The sequence below is a fragment of the Erithacus rubecula genome (assembly GCF_903797595.1).
Source record: "Erithacus rubecula genome assembly, chromosome: 8".
NCBI lineage: Eukaryota > Metazoa > Chordata > Aves > Passeriformes > Muscicapidae > Erithacus > Erithacus rubecula.
In genome coordinates, this window is record NC_136659.1 from 28,416,390 (window position 1) to 28,426,788 (window position 10,399).

General features: G+C 45.4%; 1 protein-coding gene across 1 annotated transcript in view; it reads right to left on the reverse strand.

Moving 5' to 3' along the window:
* PARP14 (poly(ADP-ribose) polymerase family member 14) overlaps positions 1 to 9,612 on the reverse strand; it is a 37,103-nt gene extending 27,491 nt beyond the window's left edge. The window contains exons 1-11 of the mRNA XM_079311272.1: positions 9,294 to 9,612; positions 9,086 to 9,192; positions 8,971 to 9,004; positions 8,008 to 8,082; positions 7,134 to 7,331; positions 6,689 to 6,973; positions 6,004 to 6,240; positions 2,903 to 5,142; positions 1,795 to 2,028; positions 1,290 to 1,511; positions 250 to 331 (exon numbers count right to left, since the gene is read on the reverse strand). Coding sequence (XP_079167398.1) covers positions 250 to 331; positions 1,290 to 1,511; positions 1,795 to 2,028; positions 2,903 to 5,142; positions 6,004 to 6,240; positions 6,689 to 6,973; positions 7,134 to 7,331; positions 8,008 to 8,082; positions 8,971 to 9,004; positions 9,086 to 9,192; positions 9,294 to 9,609 — 4,030 coding nt within the window. The 5' untranslated portion in view covers positions 9,610 to 9,612. The remainder of the gene's footprint in view (positions 1 to 249; positions 332 to 1,289; positions 1,512 to 1,794; positions 2,029 to 2,902; positions 5,143 to 6,003; positions 6,241 to 6,688; positions 6,974 to 7,133; positions 7,332 to 8,007; positions 8,083 to 8,970; positions 9,005 to 9,085; positions 9,193 to 9,293) is intronic.
* Between the last annotated feature and the right edge of the window lie 787 nt (positions 9,613 to 10,399).

Genomic DNA, 10,399 nt, shown 5'->3' on the forward strand with positions numbered 1-10,399 from the left:
GAGCTTCTGCTGTTCCAATTTGCAGGGGTGCTATCCAGATAAGGAATCACAGGAACACTTTTTTTCTGCATCCCTATCACTATTTCAGACATAACAAACACTTGGACTGGAAATACTGCCTTTACAGCAGCCACTCAGGGAATGGCATACTTATCAGGCAAATACCTAAATATCCATAATGAATGAATTCCCTGGAACACTTGGGGAAAAAGAATCAGTAGGCACACAGCTTCTGTGAATAAACCTTACCCAGGCTTTGGCTAGCATCATTTGAAGAAGGCTTCTGCCCTTCAACAGCCACAGACCTGTTTTCTAGCTCATCTGAAAATTCCTAGAGAATGAAATTACAATCAATCCCTATAAAATCTTCACACAGTAGAAATAAAGATTTGAAAAGCAAAGCTAAAAAACATTTTAAAAGAGCTAAATGCAAATTACTTCACATCATCTGGCAAGTCCTGACAGATGTTGTTCTCAGAGAGCAAGGCACACAAGAATCACAAACATCTGAGTCAAAGTCCTAGTTAGCATTCCACAGGGATACAGCAGCAGAAGGCATCCTTACAGTGAGTGAGCAGCTCACACTAGCTCAGCTCTTACAGGTAATGCCACCCTTCTCTATGCACAACAGCTTGGGCTTTGACAGAGTCGCCTTCAAGTTTAGCCTTCTAAAATGTAATAGCTCTTGCACAAAGTACAGAAGGCAATAGATGTAGAAACATTTATCTGGACATCAATTCACAGTGTGACTGCTCTTTTGATGTGAAATGAGTAACTTGAGTATGGATATAGAAAATTTATGCTAATGGGACACTGAAGAGAGGCAGATGGAGAACACTTATATGTTCCTACTGCAGAAGTTTACCAGCACAGCAATCCTAGCACAGTAATTCCTCCTAGAAAGACACCAGCACTCCATTAAAAGCACACCTTTTTTCCAAGGGTGCAGGCACTGAAGCAGGAGTTACAGCAAACTTATCTGACCTACAGGCTGAAGAATTAAGTGAGTTCATTAGATAAAGAGTAATTACACTTTTGTATCTATCACTCAGACAGAAAAGGATAGGAAGGGAGCAGGACTGTTCTCAGTATGTGGGTAACCATGGGCAGGGGGGTAGAATCAAAAAAAGAACTTTCAGTACAGATGAGAGAGACTGTCAGCGAACATTTTCTTTAGCATAAGAACAAGTGCCTTGTGGCATCTCTGAGGATCATCAGATAGCCAAGTATCATGAGAGACAGACTCAGATATCCCATAATAATAGAGAGAGAAAATCACAGTAACTCACCTGAATATTATCTGTGTCTTTTGTGTGCAACAGAAAGTGAACTTCTTCAAGAGAATTTACCCTGTTTCCACTACTGAATTCAAATACTTTGTCAAACAATAATTTAGCAACAACAGATCTTGGAAATCCCAAATTCCCTGTCCCAATTGCTGGAAAAGTAATTGATTTCAAAGACAGTTCTTCAGCAATCTCCAGGCATTTTGTAATTATGTCACCCAACACCTGTAAAGCACAATTATTCTTTCAGTTATTGGAGGTAATTTTTTCCCATTATGTCTAATGTAACATTTTCCCTTTCCACTATCTCTTGGCATTAAAATACAATTAATTCCATACACAAGGAATTAATGAGGAATTTATTAGTCAACAAGGGATCAGCCCACAGTTAAAAAAGAACAAGTCAAACTTTCATCTTCTATGACACTGTCCCCCATTTCAAAGGAAAAGTGAACTTTGAACACACTATAAGTCCCAGAAAAATTAAGGCAAATAAAAACCCTTTTACCTTTGCAGGTCTGTTTTCCTGGGACCACCCAGGTACCACAGCATGAAGCACAACATTGCAAGCCAGATTGTAGCCTTTAGTTTTCAATACAGATCCTTCCTCAGCTGTCCTTCCTCCACCTTCTTTTTGCAAGCCTGTCTGAAGCATTGGCCCTGCCTTGCTTAGCAAAGCTTTACCAAGTGGCCCTTTGTCAAGCTGGAGATCTTTGCCAACGCTGACGACAACAATGGATGTCTGAAAAACACACAAGGAAAAACTCTAGCTTGTAAGTATCAAATTTAAATTTTGCATTGGATAATCAAATACAACCTGCCTGATGGTTTACAAAGCAAATTTTTGGGACAGCAACCAGAGCGAGCAAAGTTTTGGAAAAAAGCAGAAATTACGCTCAATTCTAATAAACGAACCTGCCCAAAGAAACACAAAACTGAGTTAACAATGAAATTAATTTCAACCTAATGAGAGAAAAATACCAATTCTGCATTCATTGCTTATTCTTTATACACTGGAAAAACATTTGTGCAAGTTTGTTCTCAAAGAGAGGCTTGGAGATCAAAATCTGAGTTCACTGAGGTAGGCAGAGCCTCCCAAGCATGGCTGGTTTAGGCGGACAAGCAGATGCTGAAGACAAACAAGACTAGGGGTAATCCAAGGAGAAAGAAGTGAAAAAAGCAGTAACTTAAGAATGAGAGAAATATAAAGGACACTGACCATCATGTCAAACCCTATGTTTAGCTCCTCAGGAAGGGCCCCTATACACATTTTAACATATATTCTGCCCTGGCCAGCTGGAGGACTGCATGTACAAGCTGTGGGAGGCATCCACTCCTCAGAGGTTTTGCAGGCCCCTTTCAGGAAGCATCCTGCACCAAATTGCTTCCAGTATTGGTGAAGCCAGTAAAGTGTCTATCAGGCAGCTAACAGAAATTCAGTGCAGAAGGCAACAAGAAATCAATTAATGACACTGGTTCTCCACAGGAAGAGCAACACCAACTGCGTATTTCATGCCAGGGTTCACCAATGACATTGTTTTCGTGTTTATTAGTTTTAAAAAAGACACAAAATAACCCACTTGATATTTCAATGGGAGAAAATTTAGAACACTTACTGTAGCTTCTTGAATGTTTCCTGTTCGCAGCACGATGTCAAGGCCTTCCTGAGTTGTTATGATTGGGAAGTTCTTAACGCGCTTCTTCCGACTAGGATGAGGAACATGATGAGATGGCTTGCAGGAAGGTAAAGAACCTGGAAACACTTTTCTAAATGCCCATCTGAAAGCCCGAATGTTATCCTTTGCAAAACCCACAAGATGAACCTCCTTCAATCTGCTGTTCCCCTTGAATTCTTCCAAGGTCTCCTTGACGGAGGACACAATCGAGTAAGTGCACACTTCCAATGGGAAGCCAAAAACCCCTCCACTTATAGCAGGCAGAGCTATGGAACAATGGTTGTGTGCTTCAGCTAGTTGCAGACATTTTTTCACTGTCTTTTTTAGCAACCACGTGCACTTCTGTGAATCCTTCTCGTTCCACCTGGGCCCAACGGCGTGAATGACGTTCTTGCAGGGCAGGTTCCCGGCGCCCGTGATCACTGCGCAGCCGGGCTGCAGATTCCCGTGCTTCCTCACCAGCTCATCACACTCCTGCTGCAGTGCTGGGCCAGCTGCTCGGGACAGGGCATCAGCAAGGCCACCAATGTGTCTTAGGTCTTCATTAGATGCATTCACCACAACATCAACAGGATGAGTGCACAAGTCGGCTTCATAAAGGGCTACTACAGTTTTACCCACGGTCACCTGCATACAGATCTTGCCTCTGTTACTGCATACTTTCTGTTCTTCCACCTGCTTTTCTGGCTCCTCTTCCAGTAGGACTAAACACTTGAACACTTGTTTTATATGGGAATCCAAAAAGTGTGCTTGTTCTTTTATATATGCCTTGGCTCCTGGCAAGTCAAATACCAAACGCTTAAAATGCAGGACAGACAAAATTTGCTCAACTAAGCTGACTCCCTCCAGAACTTTTGTTTTTGGCCCACTCAATGATATAGCGTCATAGATTTTCTGTGTGCTAAAGTCAACTTTCACACCTTTTTCTTGTAAGGGAGCCCAAACATCAACCTTCTCTTTCTCAAAGAACTTTATGAGTGCCATTGGCTTTCCTTCAATGACCCTTTGCACCTGTGTGTTTTCATCTATAAAGTTGGAAAGTTCCTGAAAGGCTTTTGCTACTGCTTCAGAAAGACCAGCAATCACAATCTGAGTCTCTGCCTGAGAGACAGCTACAGCTCCATTAGAGCAGGTTGCCTTGGCTAGCATCTGCCATTCCTCCTTCTGGAGGACTGACTCATCGTCCAAAGTAATACTTTTGTGGGCCAGTTCTTTCTTCATTTCTTCCTCTGCTTTTAGGAGATCTTCAGGATCACTCGCTTTCAGGATGATGTGTCCTGCACTAAGCTCATAAAAGGCACTGATTTGTTTTGATACAAACAGGCTCTGTGACAGGGTTTCATTATCAATATGCTCTAAAAACTGAAGAATGTAAGGGTGGATATTAATTGTTTTCTTTGCCATTTTGTGTACATGATCAAGTATTTCTCCCTTTACTTTATAAACTTCCTCACGCACTCCAGATAGGTTAATGCACTTCTGCAAGTAATCATAACTTATTTGCAGGTCTGGGAACTCTGTATGAAATTTTTCTTCAAGACCAATAATCTGTAAAATTACATATTCCCCTAGATTCACCATATTGACTTTCTGTTCAGTTCTTTGCTTTTCTCTTTCAATTTCTCTGGTGGCCTTTTGGATCAGAAGCTTCAGTTCTTGTTCAACCTTCTTCACAACTTCTTTTTCACCTACTAGAACATGTAAATCCTCAGAAATATATGGGATCATCAGAACTTCGTCATGGGGAAAGGTGTTCCCAATGGCTTCCCACACCTCTGTGCTTACTTGACATTGAATTGCTTCATATTTTGATATGCTGTGTGAAAATGCTGTGGAAACATTTTCTTTCCATGTCTTGACCAATTGAGATACTGATCTCTTCCGCTCAGAAAAAATAGCTGAAGGATTCAAAGTAACTTTAGGATCTGCACAGAGGGGGTCAGGCCACGTTGGCACACAATTACACTTTTTCATTTCATCATCTATTGCCTCAATTAAGCTACTATTTCCTTGCAAATAATTCCAGATATAGGGATCCAGAGGCAATATAATTGGATCTGGCTTCTTTATCTGTGGCCCTTCCTTTCCATATAGAGCTGTTTTCAGTGAGGTGTAGTAAGGATAGACAAAGATTGGTGTTTTGTTGAGTGAATGCTTCTTTGCCAGGATATTTGTTACATCTAAAACAAACAAACAAACAACCCCCCAAGTTATAAATGTCAGCACTTAAAATTTTCTCTTTTAATTTTTTTTGTCACTGTTTGGGTTTTTTAAACTATATTTTCTATGTAATAATGTTTGCTATTTTTAAGAACATTTTAGATTAATTTGCTCCCCTTCCTATAGAGAAAAAATTCCAAATTTTATAATAATTATTTATTTTAAATGCCAGAAACTAAGTGGAAGAGAGACAGTCAAGCACAACAGCATCCACCTCTGGGAGGAGCATGCATAATCTCTTAGATGCTGTATCTGAAGTGCTCAGCTCCACAGCTGTTTGGGCTATTACTCAGCAGTTCAAACCACAGCTCCTCTGTTTCCCCCCAAAATACCATCTCTTTCCTTCAACTCCCCTTCATCTCTTCCCTTCACTGCAATGTCTCCAGCTTCTCCCTTGTCCTACACTTTTCACAGTCACTCATCTTTCTGCCACTGACTGGACAACCCATAGTACCTGCTCTCCAGCCAAAAAGCTGCCCAATAAATTGTCCTGAGATGAGCCAGACAGGACATGTTGCCATGGGCAGCTGGTGGTCAAGACAGCAGGTGGGGGGAAGTCCCCTGTGCCTGCAGGACTGTGAACTCAAACTGCAACCTGAACTCTGTAAGGACCAAGGCCTGGGTGAATTAAACTGTCTAGAAAATAAAAAATTCTAAGCCTTATGCCCAGCTGGTCCAAAACTGTTAACACAAGACCTGTGGGCAAAGCATCAGATCTTTTACAAAGGCAAAGGAGGCATTTCTCTAGAAAATCCACATTTTCTTTAAATCTTTAAATGAGAGGTTCTCAAAGAAGTGAGGGCTCTGCATTTCTGCATTACCTTTTGGGTTACCAAATGTAATGACAGCTGCATCTTCATCAGGCAGCAGCCGAACATCCACTGTCTGTGCACCCCCGTACTTCTCATTCTCAAAGTAAACAGCTATGTAGTGGCTGGGAGTGTTGGGTGGGATGTTTTCAGCCCTAACACTTCTTGTTTGCTCAAGGCACCGTGCAGTAATGTTTTGTTTCCTTGCTCTGGGGTTTTGATTCAGCTTTTTAGCAAATTCCTTTGCATCTAGAAAGAGAAAGCAGAAGTAAAAAGAAAAGATCAAACTGGGAGCTGGTTTTCCTACCATGTTATCAGCAGAATTATCACTGTGTGCACTGATCAAGGCAGAAAAACCTACATATTCCCTGAAGGACAGCTTTTGGCAAGGACAGCTTTTACTATCAATCTGTTCTCACACCAAGTACATCCTTCATTGCTTGTTTTAAGTTATAGTTTGGTTTTAGTCCTTCCTGATGTGTTTGCTATCTAAACAAGAGCTACTCTCTTTCTCACTTGCACTGGGTCTCTATACCTCACAGATAAAGGTTATGGCATTCTTCATAGAGTAAATCCTCCTCTAAAAGGACATGATATCAGATCAAACCTTAAAAAATATGAAGCTTAATCTTACTCACATACACCCATTCAAACATGCAGCTAATAAGAAAGAACTTCAACCCTGACTCCTTCTTACCAGTATTTCCAGTAAAAGTAACTACACCAGCACATAACTCAGGTATCATTTCCAGACTGAAGTCACCATCATCCTCTGACAAGCCACTGACATTCTCTACCAGCAGAATTAACACGCCATCTTTTATTGTCTCCTTCACATTTTCCAGCACAACTGCAGTGGGAAGCAGGGATCCTTCAGTGTTCTCCACTTGGCACAACTCCTGGGAAGTCTCCACTTGCCACGGTCTCACAACCAGATCAATATTTTTCAAGTGATGCTTTCTTTGCAAAACTTCTTGGGCATCTAGTCCCACAGAAAAACAGAGGTGTCACAGCAGAGTAGCATGTTAAACAATACAAATAATACACCATTTCTGCTTGGAGCAATGCCCATAAAGAGATCCTGCACCAGCAGAGGCCTATTTTTAAAAGGGAGCTTAAGCAGTGCAATTCCCATAACATGCCTTGCTCATCCTGAAAGGTGATGATCACTTGCTCATCCTTTTTGACGTAAGACTCAATGCTTCCTCCGCCAGACCTCCTTTTATTTTCAAAGTACATTTCCAAAATCTCATCTTCTATTTCCTCCCCAAAGGCAGTGGTTACTACTACAGTAGAATTCCTAGAGGTTGCTTTCTCTGCTTCCAATTTCTCACACGATTCTGAAATAAAAGATCATACACTAATGCCTTAGGAAAAAGTTAAGAAAAAAACCCAAGCTTCCCATCTTCCAAGCTTTCCTGCTCACAGATCACAAGGTCAGGGAGAAGAACAGGGTAAGAATCCCAAACAAGTGAAGCATATCACAAGTGGGAGTTGATGTATCAGCACATAGGGAAGAAATGTTTGAGTTCATCACCAGGCAAGGACAGCAGAAGTAAAAGGCAAAAAAGTTTCTCCACCAGCACACAATGGGGGGAACCAGTGCTCCAGACCTGCTGTGGGTCACCTGGGGTCTGTAGCTGCTGGCTGTGCCCGACTGCTCAGGTGTACCTGGGGCACACAGCTCCCAATGCTCTGGCACAGGGCTGCCCCAGCAAGGCTGGCAGCAGCTGGGAAGGTCTGGGTAAGGACAGGCTGAGCCAGAAGGACAGCATCTGCTGCTGTCCCCTAAGGAACTGACCTGTCTGAGGCAGCCAGTGAACTGGGGGCTCTGAAGGGACTCACAGAAAGGAAAAAATACATTTATTTATTTTAGCCTGGGATCACAACTGCTACACTACATTAGACAAACAACACAAGCCATGAGTGTGACCAGGGCACTGCTGCAGCAGAGGGGTCCAAGAAACCAAAGGAACAAGAATACAATGGTCACCACTGGATAAGTGACACACTTACCTGTCTTCTTCTGCTGAGTACATACAGGAGTTTCCTTATTCTGGCAGATGGGAAGAGACACCTGGGATTCATTAACTAGAGATAAATGACAATGGTTTCTCAGTTGCTGGGTACTTCAAGAAGAAAATGGACACATTAATGTACACCCAGGAGGTAACACAGCTTGACTTAAATTTCATTTGACACTATCAGAATCACAGACCTCCACAGATTCCTCTTTTTAAACCACATGCTGAATTGGTTATAGAAACACTCTGAGCTCAAGAAGCCTTGGGTATAATGTTAACACACAGTCACGGTGCATGAACCACCATGAGCAGGCCCTGCCATGCACTGTGGCACTTTGCTCGTGCAGCTTTTTAGCTGCTCTGACCGTGAGAAGTGCTGAGGGCGTCCACCCTTGGCAGGGAAGTGCCTTTGAAAACTGCACCTTTGGAAGAGCCTCTGTCAGGATGCATTTGACTCGGCATGACTCAAACTCAACTTCCTAGTTTGGAATAAGAGGAAGTGCAGCTACATTAGAAAACGGAAGACAACAGTAAGATTGACCAAACTGCTGTTTCAGCCTGCGCCCTCAGCCTCACTGTGCAATTACCCCGCTGGCACAAGGAGGGACTTGGAAAGCAGAGCCCAGCGAGCTGTGTGCATTAACCCATGTATAAGGATTACTTCTGTGTGTACTGATCGTCACATATTGACTAGCTGTGCATTGGCAGCGTGTGTGTCGCTCTGTCCGGTGCCTGGGATGTGGCTCGGGGCTGCACCTTAGAATCACATCGTGTTTGGGATTAGCAAAGTGAAGGGGAGCGCTGGGGTGGAGAACCGAAGCGCTCCAGCGCCGATCGCCCCGCCCGGCCGGCCGAGCAGGCGGCTCCGCCCGCTTCCCCGCCCGCTCCCCGCGGGGCTCCGGGGCCGGTGCCTGGCCAGCCCCGGAGCCCCCCCGCCCTCCTGCCCAGCTCCTACCTGGCGCCTGGGTCCCGGCGGCCGCTCCCGCCTCCTGCACGGGAACGAGAGGAGAGCGGTCACCGCGGTGCCTCCCCAGCCCGACCCGCGCCCGCCTCACCTGCGCCCGCCTCACCTGCGCGGGGTCGCCGTCCGCGGGCACCGCGGCGACCCGCAGCGACAGCCGCTCTCCGGACCCCCACACGAGCTCGTGGACCGGCTGGCGCAGCACCCGCTCCCTCACTGCCAACACAACAGGCACGGTCAGGGCGGTGCGGCCGCCCCCGCCCGCCTGAGCCGCGGGCATCGCCCCCAGCGCCCCTCGCCCCGGCGCGGCCGCTCACCCTCGGGGCGGGCGAAGCAGACCATGATGTGCCCGGCCCCGGTTCCGGTCTGCAGCTCGCACTCGCCGCCGCCCGAGCGCTTCTGGCTCTGGAAGTAGCAGAGCAGCTTCTTCCTGAGCGCGGGGGGCGGCTCGGCGGGGCCCCAGTCCCCCCGCACCAGCAGCGGGAAGGCGCACGGCCGCTGCCCCTCCATGGCTGCCCCGCTCTGCTCTGCTCTCCCCTTCCCGCCGCTTTCGGTTTCGCTTCTCGGCGGCAAAACTAGCGGTGCCTGGGGCTCCGCCCCGTGCCGGGACCTGGCCGCCTCCTCCGGCTCCATCGGGACGGCCGGAGCCCCGGGCCCCGCCGCGCCTCCCCACGGCGGCAGGACGGGCTCACCGCCCCGGAGCGCGCCGGGCTGCGCTGAGCCCTGTGCCTCCAGAGCCGGACAACAACCGAGTGTCTCGGTCTTTTCAGACTCTGAACGTACCATGGTTAACCACTGGTTAACACTCGCTTTCTCTGCCTTACCCTTTCCAATGAAGTCATGATGCAAAGTAAAATTACCATTTTCATCATTCTGTGCCAGAGATGCTTCCACAACTGTGGAAGGTTGCAATGGGAGTTTACTTCAGACCAACTTGTCAGCTAGCTGAGAAGTTTTCAACTGAGTGCTCAGAACTTTCCCTTGCAAAGGTTAGTTTTCAGTTGTGCTGTGTATATTTTACCATTGTGGCCATTAAAATAGCAGGTAAATTAAATTTCCCCCCCTAACTTCACTGAATGTTCATTGAAGAAATGCATAAATAACCAAATGTCATTAAAAATTATAAGCTAAGCCTACATATCATCAGACACTGCTGAGTAATCTATGGGAATGCCTTTGCTTCTTGGTGAGCAACTAATTTATCCGTTATTTCCTAATGCACTGTCTTCCCCACAATCAGCCCAGGTACATGCTCTCCTCCCTTGATGTAACCCTGGAAAAAATCCTGACTGTGACTGTAAATTCAGTAGTTTTAATCCTAACTTGTACAACTATGATTAGAAAATAAAGGTCTGTACAGTTGGTTAAAGGATAAAAGCTTCAAGAGCTTTCCATGACAGCTACCAGGACTCTGCTGCACAAT